The following is a 26500-nucleotide window of genomic DNA, read 5'->3' as shown; positions in this document are numbered from 1 at the left end:
AGTCATCATGTAGTGGAGGAAGAGATGGGATAGTGCCAGTGTAACAGCAGAAATGGGACTGTTCCATGTATCCAACAAAGAGGCAGGCTAGCTTGGGCCCATGCAAGTGCCTATGGTCACCCCCTTGGTCTTTAGGAAGTGGGAGGAGTTAAAGGAGAAATTGTTCAGGGAAAGGACAAGTTCTGTTAAGTGGATGAGGGTGTCTGTGGAGGGGGACTGGTGTTCCGGATGTAGGTGGGAGTTCCTAGACTGAGCGGGGTAAAAAACAGAGTCAAGGTAAGTGGAGATGTGTTCAGTGGGGCAGGAGCAGACAGAGACATTGGGTCAACAGGGGCAGTCAGGTTTGTGGATTTTGGGAAGCAGGTAGAAATGGGTGGTGAGTGTGTGGGAAGTCACCTGAAGTGATAAGGTGGTCTGTGGTCTGAGATGATGATTTGGTGGTCAAAGGTGGGGTCATGTTTGAGAGGCTGGTAGGAGGAGGTGTCAGAGAGTTGGCCCCTGGCCTTGGCAGTGTGATGGTCAGTGTGCTATAACACTACTGTGTTTCTCTCTGCCTTCCCACCACTCCCTCCCTGTGTTCACCTATCACCATCCCACCTGCCTTCTCCAGCCCCACCCGTCCTCACTCTGTCTATTTCCCAGCTGTCTTGTCTCTCCCCATTTCTGAAGAAGGGTCCCGATTCAATGTCAACTTTTCGGCTGTCTGCTGCCTGGTCTGCTGTGTTCCTCGACACTGTATTGTCAGCTGTTCATGTAAAGTGGCGCAATATTTTCTTTCCTGTGCAGCGAACATAGTCAAACTTTTGTGAATTTTGGCATTAATGGAGGGGGTGGCAGCTTGAGGAAATCCTAGTTTATTGCATGTGTTTTGGAACTGCATTGGAACAACCTCTAATTCTTTCTCTACAGTTTGGATGGGGAGGAATTTAAGTGTGCACAAGAAAAATTCTTATTTAATATGTGGATGTAACTACTGCAGAAGGAACAGTACTTTACCTTCTATTGGGAACTAAGGCAGGGCAAGTGACTAAGGTGTCAGTTGGGGAGCACTTTGGGACAAGTGATCAGAATTCTGTTAGTTTTTAAATAGTTATGGAAAAGGACAGAACTGACCAAAAAGTTAAAGTTCAAAATTGGAACAAGACCAATTTTGACAGTACATAGAATACAGAACACTACAGCGCAGTACAGGCCCTTCGGCCCTCGATGTTGCGCCAACCTGTGAAAGCCCACCTAGCCTATACTATTCCATTATGATCCATGCGTTTATCCAATATCCTTTTAAATGCCCTTAAACTTGGCGGGTCTACTGCTGTTGCAGGCAGGGCATTCCATGCCCTTACTGCTCTCTGAGTAAAGAACCTTAACCTCTGACATCTGTCCTATATCTATCACCCCTCAATTTAAAGCTATGTCCCCTACTGCTAGCCATCTGCGTCAAAGGAAAAAGGCTCTCACTGTCCACCCTATCTAATCCTCTGGTCATCTCGTATGTCTCTATTAGGTCACCTGTTAACCTTCTTTCCAACGAAAACAGCCTCAAGTCCCTCAGCCTTTCCTCATAAGAACTTCCCTCCATACAGGCAACATCCTGGTAAATCTCCTCTGCACACTTTCCAATGCTTCTACATCTTTCCTGTAATGCGGCGACCAGAACTGTATGCAATAGAGGGAACTCAGAAGAGCAAAAAGAGGGTGAGAGAAGGATCTGGCAGATAAGATTAAAAGATAATTCCAAGAACTTCTATAGCCAGATTAAGGATAAAATGGTGGCTAAGGAGAGAACAGGACCCCTTAAATATCAGCATGGCCATCTCTGTATGGAGCCACAGGAGATAGGGAGATTTCTAATGATTATTTCTTTTTGGTGTTTACTGAGGAGAGAATTCTGGATGCTAAGGAAATGAGGGACACAAGTAGGGATGTTTCAGATCGCATACATATTACCAGATTGGAGGTGCTTGCAGCCTTAGATTGCGTTAAGTTGGATAAATCCCCTAGGCCTGATCAGGCCTATCTGCAGACATTGTGGGAGGCTAGGCAAGAAATTGCAGAGGTCCTTGCAGAGATTTTTCCTTCATGTTTAGCCACTGGAGTAGTTCCAGAAGCCTGGAGGGTGGCTAATGTTGTTCCACTATTTAAGAGAGGTAGCAAAGACAAGCCAGGAAATCACAGGCCGGTGAGCCTAACATCAGTGGCAGGCAAGTTATTGGAGAAGATATCGACAACAGGATCAACCAACATTTGGATAGTCAAGGTCTGATTAGGGATAATCAACCTGGATTTATGTGCAGGAATCTTTGAGAGTTTTTCAAAGAGGTAACCAAGAGGATAGATGAGGGCAAGGCAGTGGATGATGTTGATATGGACTTCAGTAAGGTCTTTGACAAGGTCCTGCACGGCAGGCTGGTCATGAAGGTCAGGTTGCATGGGATCAGGGAAATCTAGCTAAGTGGATTCAAAACTAGCTCAGTTGGTAGGAAGCAGGGGATGGTGGTTAAAAGGTTGTTTCTCTGACTGGAGGCCTGTGACTAGTGGTGTGCCACAGGGGTCGGTGTTGCGACCTTTGTGTTATCTGGATGTGAATGTACAAAGCATGATTAGTACGTTTGTGGATGACACAAAATTAGGAAGTATCATTGATACCAAGGACGGCTATCAAAAATTAGAGGAATCTTGATCAGATAGGGAAGTGGGCCAAGGACTGGCGAATGCAAATCGATACAGATAAGCGTGAAGTGTTGCACTTCGCAAAGTCAAACTAAAGGAGGACTTAAACAGTAAATGGCAATGTCCTGAGGAGTGTTGTGGAACAGAGGGATCTAGTTCATTGAAAGCAGCACAACTGGTGCACCGGATGGTGAAGAAAGTATTTAAGCATGCGGACCTTCAAATCGGGCAAGGTACTGAGTATAGGAGTTGGAGCATTATGTTACAGTTGTATAAGTCATTGGTGAGGCCGCACTTGGGAGTGTTGTGTACAGTCTTGGTCACCCTGTTATGTAGGAAAGACATAGTTAAACTGGAAAATGTGCAAAGATGATTTACGAGGATGTTGCCGGGACTAGTTGGCCTGAGTCATAGGGAGAAGTTGGACAGGATAGGACTTTATTCAGTGGAACTTAGGAGAATGAGTGCTGACCTTATTGAGGCATATAAAATTACGAGCGGTATAGATTGAATGAAAGCATATAATCTGTTTCCCAGGGTGGGGGAAATTGAAAACTAGAGGACGTAGGTTTAAGGTGCGAGGGGAAAGATTTAAGAAGGACCTGAGGGGCAACTTCTTCATGCAGAGAGTGGTGTGTGTATATGAAATTGGCTGCCAAAGTGGTTGATTGAGGCTGGTACACTACCAACATTTCAAAAACATCTGGAAAGGTGTATGGATGGGAAAGGTTGAGAGGGATGTGGATCAAAAGAAGGCAATTGGAACCAACTGAGTAGACACCAAGGTCAGCGTGGACCAGTTTAAGCTAAAAGGCCTATTTCCATGCTGTATTACTCTACTAGTGAGCCAGATGGGTTTTTTCTGACATTGGCAATGGATTCATGGTAAATCACTAGACTCTTAATTCCAGATATTTATTGAGTTCAAATTCTACCATCTGCCGTGGTGGGATTTTAACCTAGGTCCCCGAAACATTACTTTAGTCTCTGGATTAATAGTCCAGTGATGATACCATGAGGCATTGCCTCCCCCAAATTCACTGAGACAACTTAAACAGCACCTTAATAATCACTACCACCTAAAAAAGGTCAAAGGCATCAAATGCACAGGCCTTGGAACTTAGGGTGCACAGCAGTTCCTCTCAAAGTCACTTATCACCCAGACTTTTATCACCATTGCTTCAGTGTTGCTAAATCAAAATCCTGGAATTCCCTTGTTGACAGAATTGCGGGCATACCTACACCAGTGGATTACAGTGATTAAGGAACTCAACACCACATTTTGAAGGACAACTAAAGGATGGACAGTAAATGCTGACCAAGTCAGTGAAGCTCTCACACATTACCTGAATAATTTTTTTTAAAGTATCATTTCAGGTCACTGATCCACCATTTAAGATTTCTGGCATCCGGATTATTTTTCTGTGTAGGTGGTATCAGACCTGTTAAGATTTTTCAGCAATTTCTGCTTTTGTTTCAGATTTCCAGCATCTGCACAGTACTAGACAGGAGCTTTCAAAAGTTGGTTGGGTGAGGCTATACACGGGTAAAGTTACAGTTGGGAAGTGGGGAGGCTTTTAAAAATGAAATCGGGGAGTTCAGATTCAGTATGTTCCTGTTAGTGTGAAGGTTGGACTAGTACATGTAGGGAATGCTAGATGACTACAGAAATTGAGGCTCTGGTCGAGAAAACAAAAAAGGTTTATATTATAGAAGGTATAGATAGCTTGGATCCCTAGAAGATTTTAAAGGCATTAAGACTATACTTGAGGAAATCAGGAGGTTAAGAAGGGGGCATGAGACAGGATTCTCCTTAACATTATTTGCCAAAGCTAAGAGATGTTATAAATACATTAAGGCAGAAAGAGTAACTAGGGCAAGAATAGAGCCACTTACAGATCAGCATGGCCGATTGTGTGGAGCCACTGGAAATGGGTGAGATGATAAACGATTATTTTGCATCAGTATTTACTATGGAAAAGGACATGGGTAGCCAGGGAACCAGGGGAAATACATAGTGATATCTTGAAAAGAGTTCATATTTTTCAAAAAAAAATGCGAGAGGTCTTAAAACACAAAATGTAGACAAGTGCACAGGATCTGAGCAGGTATTTCCTGAACTTTGTGGGAAGCAAAGGAAGAGATTGCTGAGCCTCTTGCAGAGATATTTTTATCCTTGATAGCTACAGTGAGATGCTGGAAGACTGGAGGTTGGCTAATGTGGTGCAATTATTTGAGGCGCTGCAAGGAAAAGCTAGAACTATATATGGGTGAGCCTTGCATCAGTGGTGGGTAAGTTGGAGTGGCTTCTGAAGGATAGGATTTGCATATATTTGGAAAAGCATGGACTGATTAAGGATAATCAACATGGCTTTGTGCATGGGAACTCATGCCTCACTAATGTGATTGAGTTTCTTGAAGAGGTGACAAATAAGATTGAAGACAGAGTGGTAGATCTTATTTAGATGGATTTCGGCAAAGCATTTGACATGATTCCACATGATAGACTGGTTTCTAAAGTGAGCTCACATGGGATCCAGGTGAAGCCAACCAAATGGATATAAAATTGGTTTGAAGGTAGGAGACAGAAGGTGGTGATAGAGAGGGTTGTCTTTTTGGACTGGAGGCTGTGACCAGCAGTTTACTGCAAGGATTGGTACTGGCTCCCCTGCTTTTTGTCACTTATATAAATGATTTGCGTGTGAGTATAGATTGTATGGTTAGTAAGTTTGCAGATGACACCAAAATTGGTGGTGTAGCGGCTGGTGACGATGATTATCTTCAAGTACAATATGACTTTGATCAGATGGGCCAATGAGCCAAGGAGTGGCAGATGGAGTTTAATTTAGATAAATGGTGGGTATGGCATTTTGGTCAGGCAAACCAGGGTAGTACTTAAACTCTTTAATAGTAGGACCTTGGGGAGTATTGCTGAACAAAGATATCTACCGACGCTGGTGCATAGTTCCTTGAAAGTGAGTCACAGAAAGACAGGTGGTGAAGGCGGCATCTGGCATGCTTGCATTCATTGGAAAGTGCATTGAATATAGATAAGAGTTGGCATGCCATGTTGTGACTGTACAGGATATTGGTGAGACCACTTTTTGAATACTATGTATGCTTCTGGTTGCCGTCCTATAGAAAGATGTTGTTAAACTTGAGGGGGTGCAGAAAAGAATTACAAGGGTGTTGCTGGGACTGGAGAGTTTGAGCTATAGGAAGAGGCTGAATAGTCTGGCGTTTTTTTTTAAATCCCTGGAGTGTCAAAGGCTGAGAGGTAACCTTATAAAGGTTTATGAAAATCATGAGCATGGATAGGCTAAATAGTTATGGGTCCTCTACTCCAGGTAGGGAAGTCCAAAACTAGAGGGCATAGGTTCAAGGAGAGAGAGGAAAGATTTGAAAAGGATCAGAGGGTGATGCCTGTATGGAATGAGCTGTTAGAGGATGTAGAATTCCAACATTTAAAAGATATATGGATGGGTACATGAAGAGAAAAGGTTTAGAGGGATATGGGTCAAATGCTGGCAAGTGGGACTAGGTCAGATTGGGGTGTTTGGTTGGCACTGATGAATCAGAATGAAAGGTCTGTTTCCGTACTTATGACTCTACTGCTTCCTGCCCTGTTTTTAGCTGATGATTTGGAAATACAGCTATAAATATTCTTAAGGACTCATTTCCTTGATTACAAGAAGTTAAATTGAGCAGCATGATGGAGTTTTGCTGGGAACAATTGTGTAACCCTGATAAATAATCTCTCATAATTTTAGAGGAATTGTGTAATTTAAAACACTGTCGAAGAAAGTGTGGCTTTTTGGCTTTTGTTTGGAAATGTTTTTATGTACTGCAAATTTCATTGACCGAGATTTGGAAAGAAATTGCCAGGTAACTTTTAAGCAACTGCTGTTGGGCAAAGGTGGCCCTGAATTATGAAGAGCAAAGCCTTGCTGCTGCTCTTGGCCCTGTAGTATGTCTTCTTGAGGGCACACAAGGTGTGGGCAAAATTTCTTCTTTTTAGAGCTCAGGAAGGTGCTAAATTTAGATTGATGAACTCACTTTTTGAACTCCACTAGATTGACAACTGTCGAAAGAGTTCAAACAAACCTATCCAATTTTCTGATTCACCAAGTCCTCTCAATGTGAGCAATAAGTTGAGGTTGTAACGAGTGTACAGTTTATCGTAAGTCTTTCAAAACACTAGCAGTTTTGAAAGTGAGAACTTCAAGTTGCAGCTCAAGTGACTTGTTTTTTTAGTAAGAAACTACTGCTAAAAGGTGCTCCAGGTTAGGGTGTGTGCTCTGTACAGGAAATTTAGGTTGTGATCTGCATAATATTGGGACTCATGTTCTTAGCATTTACGACCGCACACAGGCACTTGAAAGTTTTGTCTCTGAATAAAGTTCTTCCTTTTGGATGCACAGCCTTTGGTTGCCTTGGTCATACACTCTGGATCTGCCTTGCAATGTCCTTTTGACTGTTTTTAACCTCCGCTTAATAGTTACTTGTTCAACAAGTTGTTGAATGTTTCCCCTTAGTTCTGCCATGATTCGGCATTGCTTTCCCCATGCTTCTGTAACTCAGCACTTTGGAATTTTCTTTGTTTTAATGGTGCTTTATAAGTCCATTCATTCAGAGGTTTTTTTATAACCATCCTGTTCAGATCTTACTACATACCTGTGAACAAGGTGGTACTTAAACTCAGGCCTTCTGGTTCAGAGTTAGGAACACCACCACAGCTTTGCAAGACCTCCGTATAACGATGAGGAGATCTGTCATTCCTCCCAGCTACAGTTATTTTAACCATCCAGTTCAGACATGCTGTGCTCCTTGCTGGTGAAGGTGGGACTTGAACCTGGATCTTCTGGCCCAGAAATGGGGATTTACCAGTGTGCCACAAAAACAATCCATTCATAAATGCTTTCTAGTCAGTCTGTTCAGATATGCTCATACACATTTTTGGAGCAGGTGCGACTCGAAGCCAGGCCTCCTGGTTTAGAAGTAGGGACATAATTCCATTTGTAGGTTGACAATCAATCACAGAAGGCAGCACATACTTCTCGAGCAGGTGGGACATGAACCTGGGCTTCCTGGTCTAGTGGTAGGGATGTTATCACCATACCAGAAGAACCCTCCATTAAATTTATTGAGGCATTTTCTAAACCTCTTACTCAGATGTTATGAGACACTTCTGAATCAGGTGGAACTTGAACCCAGGCCTCCTGTTTCGGGGAAGGGATACTACTACTGCACCGCAAGAGGGTCCTACCCTTGTTTTAATAAAGGAAAGTGATAATTCAGTTAACTGTAGTTATTTAGCCTTAAATTGGCATTTTTGGAACACCAATAAGGATAACATTTGAAAGCTGTCTAATGAATGTATGGTTGTACTGATCTTGAGCAGAATTCTAGGTTGAATTTTTAAAACGTGGAAACCTGCATATGATCTACCATGGCAGCAAATATAAAAGAGCATGAATAGTATTACATCGATAAAATTGCATCAACTTGGATATGATATTTGCAGTTTTGAGGTCTACTTAAAAATAGAAAATAGGCAACCTAGACAAATTTGGATGATAGCTGAAATGAAGGGACGGTTGTGATTTGAATCTGTTGGAATTACAAAGATGGTGTTCAGCAGAGAATGAGGGGCTGATATTAAAATACTTCAAAATTATTAAGTTTGTGAAAGTTTGAAATTGTTGATTTAACTTGGTCAGAAGCAAAAAGGAATAACTTCAGGATTTATAATAAAAATATTACCTGGCGATGTAGAAGTTTTTTCTGTACAAAGTTATTCGAGTATGCAAGTTACAATAAACTCATTCATTGGTGGCAATTCAATAGTTGATGAAAAATGTTCATTGATATTGAGAAACAACAGGAAATGGGTGCAGATAGCCCCTCTGGAGATAAAAATGAAACAGGATAGGTGGAACTGTTTTATTTGTTGATGGGATGTGAGCATGTTGCTGGCAAAACCAGGCTTTATTGCTTTAATTACTTCTGAATTCATGAGGTCTAGATACACCACACTTTTTTTTGTGTTAGAGAGGGAATTCCAGAATGTTGGCAGTGATATTGAAGTCAGTGCACTCACAGGATGATGTGAAATTTGAGGGGCTTGCAGCAGTGGGGATCCCATGTGTTTGCTGACTTTGTCTTTGCAACTTTTGGTAAAATATGGAATGATGTATAAAGTTACAGCATTGGACATTATCAGAGTGCTGCTTTGCCACTTCCTACCCCACCTAATAATGAAATTATTGTTTAATTGGAATTGTTGAAAAGTTTTGCAGTCCAGTGTTGTGCAAGGTGTAGTAACCATGGAATTTGAAGATTATAACAAGGAAGTGTTTCAGTATGTCTTTAACATACATCTGAATCTTGGGAACACTTCTCAAGGTTTCAACATTTTGTCCGAATGACTGTACAGTGTGATGCCTAAACCTATAATCTCTCATAGCTAGAGTGTTTTCAACAAACCCAGCTTGGTACAATCTGCGATAATAAAATGTGAGGCTGGATGAACACAGCAGGCCCAGCAGCATCTTGGGAGCACAAAAGCTGACGTTTCGGGCCTAGACCCTTCATCAGAGAAGGGGATGGGGTGAGGGTTCTGGAATAAATAGGGAGAGAGGGGGAGGCGGACCGAAGATGGAGAGAAAAGAAGATAGGTGGGGAAGTAGGGAGGGGATTGGTCAGTCCAGGGAGCTTCCCTGGACTGACCTATCCCCTCCCTACTTCCCTACCTATACTCTCCTCTCCACCTATCTTCTTTTCTCTCCATCTTCGGTCCACCTCCCTCTCTTTCCCTATTTATTCCAGAACCGTCACCCCATCTCCCTCTCTGAAGGGTCTAGGCCCGAAACCTCAGCTTTTGTGCTCCCGAGATGCTGCTGGGCCTGCTGTGTTCATCCAGCCTCACATTTTATTATCTTGGATTCTCCAGCATCTGCAGTTCCCATTACCATTGGTACAGTCTGCTAAAGGTTAGTGGGTTAAGTAGAATTGATCCATTGCAGTATTAACTGGCAGAAGGTGTATGTGGTAATATTTGTAAGTATTATGTTACCCCTACTCCTTTCCAAAGAGATCATGTGCTCATCTGTGGATTTGCTGATTAAAACCTTCAGAACCTATTTTTTTTCTAACGTCATACTGAATAGGACAAAGGCCTGTAATAAACCTTTTATATTGAACATGAACCAAGCTGAAATGTGGCCCCTTAATGTGTGCTTCTTCTGCATTGGGACAATTTCATTGCCTCTAGCAGTATTTAACAACCTTAATGAAGACATCAAGAAAATAATCTGGAGCACATGCAAGAAAGGCTGTTAGATTTCAACAGCAAAATGTATCACTACCGTCAGGCCAGCACTTTCATGTCATGGATTGTGCCTCTCTGGGTTGTCTTACTACCTGAGTGCCTGGTGATTGATCGTCTGAGAAACCTGCAAACTTGCAAGTCAGCAGTCTAATTCCTTTGACTTAAAAAGCGACTAAAAAAATGTATTTCGTGTTTTGCATTGCCTATTTTTTAAATCAGTTCATGGTTTACGTGCCATTCTTTGTCATGTCACTTTTTTGTCCTTGATTGAAAGTCACAATTACAGCTTGCTTCCCGCTATAACTGAATTGGTTAGTGGGATTGATGTGGCACCTTTTTAAACCTTTCATCTGTTTATGTTACGATACACATGCCATGCGAGGAATTGTAGGCATGAATGTGACTGTTTAATGCTAGTATGTTTAAATTGTGTGACTTTTGGACTTGACTTTAGAGTGCATATGACTTGTGTTTCCCTCCAAATAAAAAAAAAGTGCTGCCAGTTTGTCGAAAGGTGGCTTTACCGAATGGGAAGTTTGACAAAGTCTCAGGTTATTTTAGTATACTGAACCTTACTGGCTTCTGTTTGAGACAGGCATTTTGTTGTGAAAACAAAGAAATAGAACATAGAACAACACAGCGCAGAACAGGCCCTTTGGCCCTCGATGTTGCGCTGACCTGTGAACTAATCTAAGCCCATTCCCCTACACTATCCCATCGTCAACCACATGCTTATCCAAGGGCTGTTTAAATGCCCCTCATGTGGCTGAGTTAACTACTTTGGCAGGCAGGGCATTCCACGCCGTTACCACTGAGTAAAGAAACTGCCTCTGACATCTGTCTTAAATCCATCAATGTGTAGCTGCGCCCCCTTGTACAAGCTGAAGTCATCATCCTCAGAAAAAGACTCTCACTATCCACCTTATCTAATCCACTGATCATCTTGTACGTCTCTATTAAATCCCCTCTTAGCCTCCTTCTCTCCAATGAGAACATACTCAAGTCCCTCAGCCTTTCCTCATAAGACCTTCGCTCCAGACCAGGCAACATCCTGGTAAATCTCCTCTGTACCTGTTCCAACAATTCCACATCCTTCCTGTAATGGAGCGACCACGCAATATTCAAAGTGAGGCCGCACTAGCGTTTTGTAGAGTTGCAGCATGACATCACGTCTCCGGAACTCAATCCCTCTACCAATGAAACCTAAAACGCCATCAGAATTCTGAACAATTCCCCATTTTTGGTTTTTTTGAGTCTGATCCATTTTTGTTCTGGTTCTTGATATGTAGGCGATGCTGGTAAGGTCTCGTCAGACCATAAGACATAGGAGTGGAAGTAAGGCCATTCAGCCCATCAAGTCCACTCCACCATTTAAATCATGGCTGATGGGCATTTCAACACCACTTCCCTGCACTCTCCCCGTAGCCCTTGATTTTTTTTGAGATCAAGAATTTGTCGATATCTGCCTTGAAGGCATCTAACGGCCCAGCCTCCACTGCACTCCGTGGCAATGAATTCCACAGGCCCACCACTCTCTGGCTGAAGAAATGTCGTCTCATTTTAGTTTTAAATTTACCCCCTCTAATTTTAAGGCTGTGCCCACGGGTCCTAGTCTCCCCGCCTAATGAAAACAACTTCCTAGCATCCGCCCCTTCTAAACCATACATTATCTTGTAAGTTTCTATTAGATCTCCCTTCAACCTTCTAAACTCTAATGAATACAATCCCAGGATCCTTAGCCATTCATCATACGTTAAAACTACCATTCCAGGGATCATCCGTGTGAATCTCCGCTGGACACGCTCCAGGGCTAGTACGTCCTTCCTGAGGTGTGGGGTCTCACTTATTGCTCTTCCTTGGTTATCCTTATGTAGCAGTTGTTTTACAGCTGAGTAACCTGCCAAGCCACTTTAGAGGGCACTAAGAAGTAGTAAGCTTTCTAATGACAATCCAGTAGTTTTTATGGTGAACGCCTGCAAATTATTAGGTTTATTGAACATGGTCTATTAACTTTTGTAGTATTTCAACTTCCAACCTCTGGCTTAAGGATCAAATACCTATAATTAGATTAACTCTTTCCAGAAGGGTGCAGTAGATTTCAGAAAATAGTATGGTTTGGCTGATATATTGCCTCTTCACCCATTCCAGAAAGTCTAAAGTCAGTTGTCTCACTATTTTTCCCAACTAAGTTTCCCGGCCAGTCACAGGACAGGGTCAAACTAAGGGCATGTTTAGTCAAGATAATCAAGTGTGGAGCTGGATGAACACAGCAGGCCAAGCAGCATCTCAGGAGCACAAAAGCTGACGTTTCAGGCCTAGACCCTTCATCAGAGAGTATGTTTAGTCATTTGGCTCAGTACTACCTAATCTTAACTTACTCATTACTGAAGACCCCCGATGTCCAATGATTTGTCCATGTGGCTAGAAATAGGACCAGAGAGTAAAAATAGAAATCAATGAAGGGTTAATTGACAAAGGATATACAACACAGAAACAGGCCAGACTGCTGTACCAATTTTGTTAGTGTTTATGCATTACGTGAGCCTCCTTTTTGTCACTCATCCAATTCTTGTCAGTGTTAGAATCTGTTTTCTCCTTGCTTATGTTTGTCCAGCATCATTTCAATTCTACTTTTCTATTTCAGCCACTCCGTGTTGGTGAGCTTCATATTTCTGATCAGCTGATCAAAGAAGTTCCTTCTGAAATTCCTATTTGATTAATAATTATTTTGTTTGGTTCTGGTAGAAGGTCATTGACATGCAACACCCACACTTCGTCCTCACAGATGCTGCCTGGCATTTGACTACTTTAAGCATTTTTTGTTCTTGGGTCAGGTTGGTCAAAGTGGAGCTGGAAGTTTACATGGAGAAAGCATTATAGTATTGAGCTTTGTCTGAAAAGGATATTTCTGTTTTGTTCTTTCTTTTCTTGGACACATCTTTTCCAATTGTTTTTGCCCTCTGCAACTGACCTTTATTTCTGAGGCATTGTGTGACATAATCTTGCTTGTCAATTGCTACCACTATTTCAAACTGGAGGGAAGTGTTGCTTCCTCGTTTGTGGATGTGTCTCTAAAATTGTAAAAAGATAGCACTATGTCCTTCCAATTCCCTCTGTATAAATTACCAAAATTAAAACTAAATGACCAGAATTTATTTCTTGTATATAGTTTTGTGGATACCTATAGTTTTAAATGCCTAAAGTTAGATTTTAACTTGTTACAATGATTACAAAATATTTAAATGGAACTACAGTTGTATTAGCTACATGATCAGGTGATCTATTCACGCAAGTAAAAAGCATTACTTAATTAAACTGAACTTTTAACATAATCAAATACTTTTTAAAAATTCTGTTTCTATTGAAACACTGCATAGCTGTCTGAAATTGAGACTTTCTGCTTAACGTGTCTTAGTTATTAACTTTAAACAAGAACTGTAAGTTTTGCAGTTGCTACAAAGCTCTTCTATTTTAAGGAATGAAAATTTTAAAACTTAAAATTTGCAGTTTGCCTTAAATCTGTGAAAATGAGTTAATTCTAATTTGTTTATCCATTCCGTGCAGGGAAGTTTTTTTTTTGCATTGCATGATTCTGTAAGATACAGATGATTTATATTTTGCTCTTGTGCCTATTGAGAAATACAATTCGGAAAGGAAAACAATAATGAAACGCACATCAATTAATTAGTATCTGAAAAGATGGCTGAATGTTTTTGTGAAGCCTGCTCAGAATGGCACACTGTTTTCCAGTTTCTTGTCTCAATAGGACATTAGTTTCCTTTTTGTGGTTTTCTTCTGTTTCTCATGCAGTACGGCTATACATATAGTGCCTTATTACAGTAGAGAAAGGTTTGTGGTACATAATGAAGCATTGGTGGTTACATCTTTGTCATTGTTGGTGGTTGTGGCAGTAGCAATTTAGGATGATGAATTAAGAATATGATAGGAGAAGGAAGTTGGCTGGAAGTGCAATTTTTCATGGGCAAAATACACCCAGTGAGAAGACTGGCTAGCAACTCCTGTAACCTGGTTCTAAAAGGTTTTCTCCTTTGCTGTGGAGCATGCTCACTAGTAATGTTCTATTTTATAGAATTATGATCATCCTCCAAAGTAGTGGAATGCTTTTATGCAGGACCTCTGCCCTTTAGTGTGCATTACTAATGGGAGCTCTGATCCTTTCAATTTGCCATATTTTCTTTCCCTACCATTCATAGCCGAAACCATAAGTGTATTAAATAAAAATATTTTGATCTGTCATTCTCCCAGTCGTTGAGAACTGTATAAAAGCAATTTTCCATTTTGTCCCATTTTTGTATTTAAAAAAAAAATCCAATGGAAGCAGCATTACATGCTTATTAAGGTAGTGCTCAATAAACGTCATTAATTCTAAATGTGTTATCTTATTTATTCTTTTGCTTTTTAACATTGTCTGTAAATGTTTCTGTTTGTCCATGAGCTACTGTTTGCAAAGCAGTTATTTCATTCCTGGAATTAGAGTATGTGCAATTCCCCTGTCAGTTGTGATACTGCATAGGCTAGTAGTAATTTATCATGTATGTAGGCTGTTTGAACAATTGTACGGTGTAATTGAGTTCTTTATATTGATCCCTGAAAGAATTAATGCTACTCTGATGTAATTTTTCTGCTGTGATGATAGGTGATGGCCTTGATGGTGCATTAGTTTCTTCTAGAAAGTAGCCTCTATTCTTAACAGTGGCGTTTTGTCTTATAAATACAACAAGACCCACAGGATTAGTCTGACCATAATTGACGTTACTGCAATGTTTAATAGTTACATTAGTTGAACTTTGTAGATTCTACTTGAATGCTGGTCTCTTACATCAACTTCCTGAAAATACTAATATTAAATTTAATTCCCTTATCCTTTAATCGGGTAGTGACCAAAGTCATTGCCCTGTATAATAAACCATAAACGGAAGGAGATCCTTACTGAATTTCTATTGCATATTGAGAAAGCTGGCCTCTGCCTTGTAGTTTGTGGTGGTGCTGCAATTAACATCAGATCTATATTAGGGTATGGAGTAGCTAACTCAATGATGATATGTCTGGACTAACAATCCAGTTGACCAGACTAATGTTCATTGGTTCATATCCAAGCATGATAGAGGATTTTAATTCGACTGATTTAACAAAAAAAAATTGGCAATGGATACTGAAGCTGACTAAAGTTGCTCGCTACTGTAAACACCCATCTGGTTCATTAATATCCTTAATGAAGTAAATCTGTGTCCTTGCCTTGTCTGGTCGCTGTGTGAATTTGGCTCCACAGTACCAAGTACAATGGTTGATTTGTTAGTATTCTCAAGAGTTGATGTTGGGTAATAAATACTGCCCTTGATGTAATGCATTAATGTTTCATGCATAAGTTTTTTTTTGTTTCGTTTTTTTAAAAAATGCGTATTCAAGACATGAGCACTAGATCTACTGTGTCTGCCTCTTTGCAAGTGCATTGGTAAAAGGAAGGAATGGAGCAGGATAGGGAGAACTTGCAACCGAATACAAATTACCAGTTCTACTGTCAGCATTTCCGTTGTGAATCTCACCAGTTTAATAAATTCTGGAATTCCAAGTAAGCCTCACTAATGGTGACCATGAAGCTACCATAAATTATCATTAAAAACCTACCTGACTCACTAATGCCCGTTACAAAAGGAAATCTGTTCTCCTTATCTGCTGTACCCTGTGGTGTGACTCTAGGTCCCCGTAGCATTGCGGTTGACTCATAACTGCGTTGCTGACCACTGAGTTTAAGGTCAGTTGAGGCAGGCAACAAACTTGTGATTGCCCATGTTCTGTGTGCAATGAAATTACGTAAAATATTGTAATTTGGAAACTTGCATTCTAAAGTGGAGGAAAATGAGTCTTTTCAGTTCTGTGAAGTTTTGACTTTTTTTTGAAACAAACTTGAACAGGTGAATTCAAATATTTACAAGAAATCATGTGATGTAAGCTAAATTACCATCTATTCACCTGGGAAGGGATTGTTAAGCTGTTTGTTGATTTTGAGTTTTATGATTGCTTGAACGCGAGAGAAGACCACAAGCAGAATCATTCCAAGAGACTTTATTCAGAACAGCAAAATCGCTGATAGTAGCAGTGTCCAAATAGTCTGGGCTGGGGAGAAGTTTTGTTGTTTTAGAAGGGAACTCCACAAGTAGAAGGCTTTGGAATAGTCAGAGGAAGACATTCTACAAGGCCCATTTGAGATGTGAGTTTAGGGAGTCATTGTCAAGTGACACATGAGAAGTTTGTTTTAGGGGTCTATGTGCCATTAGCTGAAGAAAATAGCTTTGAATGAATGCTCAGCAGAAATTTGCCAAAAGGAAACCAGTAATAGATGTGCCAGCTGAACAAGAAGCATGGGATAGTTGCGATGCTTCAAAGGTTTGAATGCCTTTAAGGTAAAAGGGATGACTTTTTTCCTTCTGGACATTTGCAATGTAATCACTCCAACTGTTCTTCAATATAGTTTTTCTTATGGAGAAATGTTTTGTTAAAAGTACAATGGCAGCCTGTTGTGAATATTTTAAATGAGTGACCTAATGAACAAAATGAAAAATAAACTTTGTGATCAGGTCTCAATTTGAGATCTGACTTGTCCAATAAGCATTTACATGGATTATACCACATGACATAATTAAAAACAAAAGTACAGAGGAAAATACTGATTCCAGATGCAGTTATGTCAGAACAGAGCCATGATCCTCAATGTACACAGTTTAAAATTTTGCCATGTCTGGTCACAGAAATTTTTGTTTGATATTTGGGACTGATTTGATAAGATTTTCATGACAGCAATTTCACTGGCCTGAGCCATAGGACTCAATAATATCTTGTGTTGATAGTTAACCAAGATCACAATGCTTTAAAATGGAAAAGTTCAGAGAATTTAAGAAAATATTTTATAGCATGTTAGTGGTCTGGCCAGCATTTGTTTCTTATTCCTAATTACCTTGTGAAGGGTTTTTGTTCTGTCCCCTTAAACACTGTAATCCATATGGTAAATCCATAATAGTGAAGGAAGGAAAATATAGTTTTAAGTGAGGGAACAGAGTGGTTTGGAGCACCCATGCTCTGATGCGTTTGATGTCTTTGTTCCCCCTGTTGGTAGAGGTATTTGTGCTGGATTCCCATCATTTGAGAATGAGACGTCTATGGAACTGCCTTCTCAGTTTGGTCGTACAATTGTCCATCATTGTTCATGTTTGGATGTAGCAAGATTGCTGAGCTTTGCGATCTGTTGGTTGAGTGTGTTTGGCAAAGTGATAGCTCACTAATAGATTTAAGTAGCAAATAATATTGATACTAGTCCATTTTTTTTGCGTACGGCAGTAGCAGCAAATCAAAATTCTATAAGCTGAACTGCCTATCTGCACGTTTTCAACTGGGCTTGCATATAGAGGAGCCTAGTGGCACTCTTCCTGTAGGAGATGGGTAATAAGGGGTTAAATGAGGTAGTTGTGTAAGGGTATGGATGCATAACTAATTCAAAGAATAATCTAGGTTAGCAAAAAGCTGGATTCATTTCTAGACAAATGCCATTCAAAGATAGAGGTTCTGTTGAACTTGAATCCAAGCTTGGTTCAACCTAAAGTGTTCTCCGCTGTATTTTTAACAATGGTTTGGAGAAGTTGCAAAAATGATTTGACAAGGATGATACCAGAACTGACACAGTTCAACTATTGGGAAGGATTTGACTGGTTGACGTGATCTTTTAATCATGTTGGCTGCTTTTCTGAGGTAGTGAGAAGTATAGATGGAGTCAGTGAAAGGAAGGTTAGCATGTGTGATGGACTGGACTGTGTTCACAACTCCATAGCTTCTTAGGGTCCTGGGAAGAGGATGAGATTTAATAAAAGAAAACAATTTTATATCTTAGGATTTAGATCATGCCCAGGAATCTTTTGAACTTTTGAATGAAATTAATGTTACTAAAATCTTGATTCTGTACATTAAAAGTTTTTTTTAATGATACAGCAAGCCATCTTGTCTCATTTTTTTTCCTCCTAAGTATTCTTTCTTTTTTCTCCTCAGCAAAAAATTCCCTGGAAGGACTAGAGGATGACAGGTGGTATTGAGACAAAATCTCATCTGCAAATTCAGACCGGAGGAGGTAAGTAACAAAAGAATGTCTTGACTGTGGAATAATTGAAACTTCATTGACAGGTGTTGATTGATCATGACATCATGCTGAAGTTCTCAGTGATGATATAATCACTGAAAGGATTACATGTGTAGTAGATACTGCCACAATGCCAGAAGTTATAGCAATCATTTAAACTTATTTTAACTTACCTAATTTTACTTACTCCTTTTAGCCTTAGTGTTAGTAAGGATTTTCAATGTCACTGCACTGTGGATTTTACCCCTTGCCTGTATAAATGTAACAAAAACATAGCAACAGTGGTCATAGATTAAAGAAAACTAATAGTTTGTATCAGCACAAAACTTAATTTAGTCAGCAATAAGAAATTATTGAATTTTAATGAAGGTTTTAGATATTGCTATTTTTCTGATTTATCCATGAGTCATAAAACCAAACAGATCAGGAAATTCTGAAATTTACTGTGATTTGTGCATTAGGCTTGGCTATACTAGTGACAGTGAAGAAGCAGCAATATATTTCCAAGTTGGGGTAGTGTATACCTTGGATGGGAACTTGAAGTGGTGATGTTCCCATATATCTGGTGCCATTGTCCTCCTTAGTAGTATAGGTCACAGAAGGTGCTTTCAAAGGAGGCTTGGGGAGTTGCTGCAGTGCACCCTGTAGATCAAATACACTGCTGCCACTGTGGTGTTGAATGGGTGCTAACAATGCAGGTTAATTTGTCTTGAATGATGTTGAACTTCCATTGTGTCATTGAAACTGCATTTGTCTAGGCAAGTAGGGAGTATTCTGTACCACTCCTGATTTATTCCTGGAAGATTGTGGACATGCTCTGAGGATTCGGGAGGAGAGTTAGCTACTGCAGAATTCTCAGCTCCTGACCTACTGTTGTTAGCACAGTATTTACATGGTAGATTCACTTCAGTCTCTAGTCAATGGTAATCCCTGGGATGTTGATAGAGGATTTAGTGATAGCAATGCCATTGATTGTGAAGGAAAACTGCTAAATTTGAAACTTGAATGTGGGACATGCAACAAACCTAGGCATGAGAGGTGGAAAAAAAAGAATTTTAAAAATCTTCTTTGAGAGCAAAATCATGCCTCTCAAGATTGATTTGAGTTTTTTACTGAAGTAACCAAAAAGGTTGAGGGCAGAGTGGTGGACATTGTTTACCTGGACTTCACTAAAGCCTTTGACAAGGTTCCATGTGGTAAACTAATAGTAAAGTTAGATCACATTGGCTTCAGGATAAGCTTGCCAATTGGATATAAAATTGGCTTTATGGTAAGAGCCAGGTTGATGGCGAAGAGTTGTTTTTCAGACTGGAGACCTTGACCAGCAGTGTTCCTTGGATCGGTGCTGGGTTCACTTCTGTTTGTAATTTAGATGATTTGGATGAGATTACAGGAGGCATGGTTAGTAAGTTTGCAGATGACGACAAAATTGGTGGTATAGTAATCAATGAAGAAGGTTATCTGAGATTTCGAGATCTTGATCATTTGGGTCGGTGGACTGAGGAGTGGCAGATGGAGTTTAATTTGGATAAATGTGAGGTATTGGATTTTTGTAATATAAACAGGACCAGACTTGTACAATTAATGGTAGGGCTCTGGGTAGTGTTGTAGAATAGAGACACCTAGGGTTCAGGTACATACGTCTTTGAAATCAACATCACTGGTAGACAGGGTGGTTAAGAAGGTGTTTGGCATACATGCCTTCATTGCTCAGACCTTTGAGTACAGGAATTGGGATGTTATGTTAAGGCTGTACAGGATGTTAGTGAGGTCTCTTCTGGAGTACTGTGTACAGTTCTGATCATCCTGTTAAAGGAAAGATGTTATCGAGCTGGAGAGGGTTCAGAAAAAATTTTCCAGGATGTTGCTGGGAGTGGAGGGTTTGAGTTATTGGGAGAGGCTGGAGTGTCATAGGCTGAAGGATGACCTTATTGAGGTTTATAAAATCATGAGGGGCAAAGATAAGGTGAATGACAAGGGCCCTTTGCCTAGGGTGTGGGAGTTCAAGACGAGCAGGTATATTTTTTAGGATGAGAGGAAAGAGATTTAATAACGATATGAGGGTCACCGTGACAGAATGTTTTGTGGAATGAACTGCTGGAGAAAGTGGTGGATGCGTGTACAGTTGCAGCATGTAAAAGATATTTGGATAGGTACTTGAATACGAAAGGTATGGAGGAATATGAGCCAAGCACAGGCAGGTGGGAGTAGTTTAGTTTGGGAGCATGGTTGGTGTGGACTGGTTGAACTGAAGATTTGTTTCCATTCTGTTTAACTCTTGAGATCTTTTGGTGATAACAAGTGAGTGGGAGACATGCTTCAGTTGGTTCCATGCCTATATCTCCTAATTGCATGGCAACATCACTGAACAGATAAAATCATTGCTATAATTTCTGGAGACCAATTATCTTGCTTGACTTGAGTTTTGTTGCGTGCAGTTGTTTTGAGATTAAATGATAGTTATTGTCTTTGCTTGTTTGAAATATTGATCAAATACCCTATTGGAAATATTCACTGTTAGCATTACACTTCAATCTTGTGAATTAGTTCATCACCGTGCGTAACTTAGATCACTGATAACAGCTCTACAGGTGTGAGTACTTCACCTTAGAGAGCAATGCAAGTTTGTAAACACAAAATATTCCCAAAAAGAAATTCAGATGAATAAGCATATATCTTGTCACCAATGCAGTTTTTAATTTCCAATCCCGCATACCTGTTTCTTCAACAACAGTGCTGGAGAAATTCAACAAGCCTGGCAGAATTTTTCAAATGAAACATTTAATGTTTCAAGTCCAAATTACTCTTCCTTGTAACCATTTTTTTTCAGCCCTGAAGGTGTCACAAATAATTTGAAATGTGAACTTTGTTTCTCTCTTCACAGATGCTGCCAGACTTAGTTTCTCCACTTCTGTTTTTTTGGTTTCAGATTTCTAGTATCTATAGTATTTTGCTTATATTGACATTTTCTTCTCTTGTTTTTCTTTTACAGGGAGTTACTGGGACCAAGTTTTTTTAGCTTCCTAGGGCAGGAAGAATTATACTGAGGACCAGAAAACCATGGGATCAGAAGCTTGTTTTGCAAAAAGTGTCAATTTATAACTCTGCTCCTTTTCAGATTGCTAGAAGTTCTATGGTGGTACTGCTGTTGACCTTGTCAGAATGATTGGATAATTATGATGGCAAAAAAACAGGATGTACGGATCCCAAGCTACAGCATCAGTGTCGTGGGATTATCTGGAACGGAGAAAGAGAAGGGCCAGTGTGGGGTTGGGAAGTCGTGTTTCTGCAATCGATTTGTCCGCCCTAAAGCTGACGAATTTCATCTTGATCACACTTCTGTCCTCAGCACCAGTGACTTTGGGGGCCGTGTTGTTAACAATGACCATTTTTTATATTGGGGTGAGGTTGGTAGAACGGTGGAGGAGGGAGTTGAATGTCGAATTCATGTGGTGGAACAAACAGAATTCATTGATGATCAGACTTTTCAACCGCATAGGAGCACTGCCCTACAGCCCTACATTAAACGTGCTGCAGCCACCAAATTGGCATCTGCTGAAAAGCTGATGTACATTTGCACTGACCAGTTGGGTCTGGAACAAGACTTTGAACAGAAGCAGATGCCAGAAGGTAAACTACTGATTGATGGTTTCCTTCTTTGTGTAGATGTCAGCCGGGGTATGAACAGGAATTTTGAGGACCAACTTAAGTTTGTCACAAACCTGTATAACCAAATAATAAAAACAAAAAAGCCCATTGTGGTGGTGCTGACAAAATGTGACGAAGGTGTGGAAAGGTATATTCGTGAGGCACATTCATTTGCCATGGCAAGAAAGAATCTCCAAGTAGTGGAGACATCAGCTCGATCGAATGTCAATGTGGAATTGGCCTTTAGTACTTTAGCACAGCTAATCGATAAAAGCAGGGCAAGGCCCAAAATAACTCCATATTATGAAGCTTTGAAACAACAAAGTCAGCTAATAGCTCATGGAAAAGACAAGTATGAATTTATCATTAGCCACTGTGTCACCCATCATAATGAAAGTTGGATGAATGCCATTAGGAAAATGCAAATGAAACCTGAATTCCAGGAGTATGTGGATCTAGAAGGAACTTTGAAGGCCAAAAAGCTGTTTGCCCAACATGTCCTGATGCTCAAGGACAAGCACATTGAACACTTAAAGAGCAGGTACCTTAATAGACTTGTGCTTGCTCTTGATGCCCTGTTTCCAGATCTGAATGAGATTGAAAATTTGAACTGGTCCATAGCACAACAGAGATTGAAGACCAAACAGGACTTCTCAACCTGGTTTGTTGTCCTTAATGAAACACCATGGGATAAAACAGATCACATTGACAAAGTAGATGACGACCGAATTCCATTTGACTTGCTGGCTGGAAAATGTGCAGAAGATCAATTCAGAAAGCATTTGGAGAAACTGAAGAATGAAAGGAAGAGAGCTGAGATGAGGAAAGCTTTCAAGGAAAATCTGGGATCGTCTCCTTTCATAACCCCTGGAAAACCATGGGAAGAGGCTCGAAGTTTTGTTATGAATGAAGAATTTTATCAGTGGCTTCAGGAGCCTGAATATCAAGATATTTACAGTAGATATCAACGTGAGATCATTGATAAAGCCAAGGATCAGTTTCAGGAATTGCTCTTAGAGTATTCTGAGTTGTTTTATGAATTGGAATTGGATGCAAAGCCCAGCAAGGAGAAAATGGGTCTCATTCAGGATGTTTTGGGCGAAGAACAACGATTTAAGGCTCTTCAAAAGCTGCAAGCTGAACGGGATGCCCTTGTCTTGAAACACATTCACTTTGTATACCATCCAACAAAAGAGACTTGTCCGAACAGCCAGAAATGTATGGACAGTAAAGTTGAACAGTTGTTGGCTGCCCGATTTTACCGATTTTCTGATCGAAGTCTTGTGAACTCCCATTCGCACTCTAGTGCTGACAAACTCAATCTTGTACTTCTCGGCAAGGATGGCCTTGCACATGAACTGGCTAATGAGATTCGAGTCCTGTGTACTGATGATAAATATGTGCTTGAGGGTAAAATGTATGAATTAACGTTACGACCAATAGAAGGAAATGTGAAACATCGGGTTAATTCTTTTCAGACATCGACCTTTCAACCTCATGGTTGCCTTTGCCTCTACAACTCCAAAGAATCACTGTATTACATAAAGGAGAGCTTAGAGAAACTGAAAGAGTCAACGTTAGACCGAAGGGACAATCACTTAGCACAGCTGCCTCTAACTCTAGTTCTAGCAAACAAAAGGGAGAGTGGTGGAGAAACGCTACAAACTTTGAGGAACCATGGCCAACAACTTGCCAATAAATTGCAATGCCTTTTTGTTGATGTGACTTCTCACAGTGTTGGTTCTGGGCGAAACTTTAGTGAATTGCAAATCAATCAGGCTTTGAAAGGCTTGTTGGATACGATGAAACGCAATTTGAATCTAGTTAGTGCATCCCCCAGCATTAAAGACTTAACTGATGCAGAACTTCGAGTAGTCATGTGTTTGATGTGTGGTGATTTATTTAATGTGGACGAAGTCCTTCTCTCCATCATTCAACCTCATTTTTGTAGCTCATTGCAACCTGGGAACAGCAATTCTGTAATGCTTGAATTAACAATTGGAGCAGTACGCAAAAGTGTTGAAGTATCAATTCTTTCCTATCATTCCTCTTTCAACATAAGGAAAAACCAGTTAGTCCATGGATACATTGTGTTTTATTTAGCTAGGCGCAAGGCTTCTTTAGCGATGCTCCGTGCGTTTCTATCAGATGTGCAAGACATCATACCTATTCAACTAGTAGCTATCACTGAAGGAACTGAGGTGTCAGAGAGTGATGTCTCACGGGACCAGCTTGAGGAAGGCCAGGAAATTGCTCATGAAATCAGTGGTAGGTTTACCGCAATATCTAGTGGACAGCCATTCCAGCATAATGCTGAGATTTTTGCTAAATTTTTCAGAGATGCGACTGAAAAGAAAATCTTTGTTGAAGCTTCACACATGTATGACAACGCAGCAGAAGCATGCAGCAACCCAGAAGAAGTGTTTAGTTTTTCTCCCAGGCCAGGCTCACCACTCAATAATTCGAACTGCTTTGACTATGATGAGGATAATGAAGGCCCACCACCCTACGTTGCACCTCAAGATGAAACGTCTGGGTCTCTATTGGCAAAAGAGCAACCTAAGCTCTTAATGGACCTTGAAGGGAATGACAACTATTCTCTATCTAGCGCTCTCAGCTCTTTTGAGAGGCTAAATAACAAAGTACCTCCTCCTGTAAAACCAAAGCCAATGGTACATTTTGACAAACTGATGAAGAAAATGGATTCCTCTGAGGGAAAAGAACCAGCCAGCAAAGAAATGCCGAGAAAGCCTTCAACTGTAAGTTGGGCACCTTCTGACGATGGGTCATACACCTCTGATTATGCAGAACCGATTGACACTTTGGTGAGACCAAGAGGAGATGAAGAAAATATCTATTCAGTACCGCATGACAGCACCCAGGGCAAAATTATTACAATTCGGAATTCCATTTCTGCAAAATTACAATCGAATGGAAGTGGTAATGGGTCAGACAGTGAGATGGATATCAGTTCTTTGGAGCGCCAGAGAAAACTTTCCTCTGTGAGCAAACCATTGTTGTACAGAGACCGATCCAAAAGATTAGGCAGGTTTGCAAGTTATCGAACAAGTTTCAGTGTTGGCAGTGATGATGAACATGGGTCTTTGTCATCGCAGAAAAAAGCCGAAGCTGATTCATCACTTCCTAAGGGAGATAATACAACTAATACGTATGAGACAGATGGAGATGAATCAAAGCGAGGGAAGCTCCTTCGTAGCTTGAGAAGGCCAACATCAAGGGTAAGAGTCCTGACATGTACTCAAATCATCACCGTCCATACTTTAAATTGTACGGTAGAAATAAAATGTGACATCTTCTAATAATTAGTTAATTGTATTTTCTAAGAACTGCCACACATGGATGGCATTGTTGTGGTTATCTAATATGGCTACTATTTCACACACCTGGATCAATGATTTGGAAGCAGTAGTTTCAATCCAGTTTTGATTTGTGAGAATTTAGCTTAATTATATTAATCTGGAGTTTAATGTTCGCACTGGACTAGTAATCATGACCATCCAACTAACAAGTTGCCCTAAAAATCCCATCCGCTTCACTAGTGCTCTTTTAGGGAAGGAATTCTGCCTCCTTTCCCTTGTCTGGCCTAAATCTGCCTTCAGATTCATCAGCAACGTAGTTGACTCTTAACTTCCCTTCCAAATGGCCCAACAGCTCTCCCTATCAAGGAAACCGCCAGCACACTCTTGTGCGAATTAGGGATGGGCTTTCTAGCATTGTCCACTTGCATGAAGGAACATCAAAGTGTACTGTTGCTTTTGTGTTTTCAAAGAACTTCAAAAAAGAAAACTTTGCACATGAACTATATACATGTAGAGGCATATTTTGCACTGTACAACTCGCTCAAATACTGATGGCGTAAAGTCTTGCTGTTGGCAGAGATATTTTATAGTGATTAGTTGAGCATCGACCAAGACGAGATCTGGAAGGATAAAGTTTATTAGATTTAGCACTGTATCTCTTGTAACAAATAGATACAGTCACTCGACAATTTGCACTGATTAGTGCCACTCTTAGGAAAAGCTGACCATCGGACAGTCATTGACGATGAGCCTCGGGCATAGATAACAGAGTATTGGAATGGCTAACAAACAGCTTGGTTGAAACGAGTCATTTTAATGGTTTGGGGACTGATTATGGCTGAATAAACTGCTTTGAATGGGTCAAAGAAAAGGAGTAAGGGATGCCCAAAAGCCTTGTGTCAAAAGAATAGAATCTCTGCGAGGTTGAAAAAGTTTTAAGACTTTGGGTTGGAGGGAATAGGCTGATAGAACTTTTAGGTTGACATCTAATGCTTCTGTTACACAGTTAGATTTTTATGTTCAAGTGCTAATGTGATGGTGAAGCTCTTAACTTCTTAACTTGGAGTCAGTGTTGAGAATCAAGTCAAGCTTACTCAGCTATATCTATGTGCTGTACCATTGAAGACTTGTTGTGCTCATCAGCATCTCAAGTGTTTAGTAACAACTACTGTTGTTGAAAGAAAATTTGAAAGCTCTCCTGTGATTACTGACTGCTTTAAGATTCAATTTTGGAAAGATACTTCAGAAATAGAATTATAGTCTGCCTTGAAGGTAAAAAGGACTGCTTCAGAAAATGTTTTAATTCAGCCCATGTGTGCGAGTAGTTTTATAAAATCATTGAGTGAATTTCTAGTTTTAGCACTTGAACCTATTTAAATAATTTTTAAA

General features: G+C 40.3%; 1 protein-coding gene across 2 annotated transcripts in view; it reads left to right on the top strand.

The window, feature by feature from the left end:
• Positions 1-26500, top strand: part of arhgap35a (Rho GTPase activating protein 35a) — a 138557-nt gene that overhangs the window by 25855 nt on the left and 86202 nt on the right. The window contains exons 2-3 of one of the 2 annotated variants that reach the window (XM_048522458.2): positions 18056-18134; positions 21262-25030. In XM_048522458.2, coding sequence (XP_048378415.1) covers positions 21320-25030 — 3711 coding nt within the window. In that variant the 5' untranslated portion in view covers positions 18056-18134; positions 21262-21319. Of the gene's footprint in view, positions 1-18055; positions 18135-21135; positions 25031-26500 lie in introns of both variants that reach the window. The other variant, XM_048522457.2, reaches the window with a different exon arrangement.

This window comes from Stegostoma tigrinum, chromosome 39 (assembly GCF_030684315.1).
Source record: "Stegostoma tigrinum isolate sSteTig4 chromosome 39, sSteTig4.hap1, whole genome shotgun sequence".
Taxonomy (NCBI): Eukaryota; Metazoa; Chordata; class Chondrichthyes; order Orectolobiformes; family Stegostomatidae; genus Stegostoma; species Stegostoma tigrinum.
This window is presented reverse-complemented; position numbering and strand designations above follow the sequence as displayed.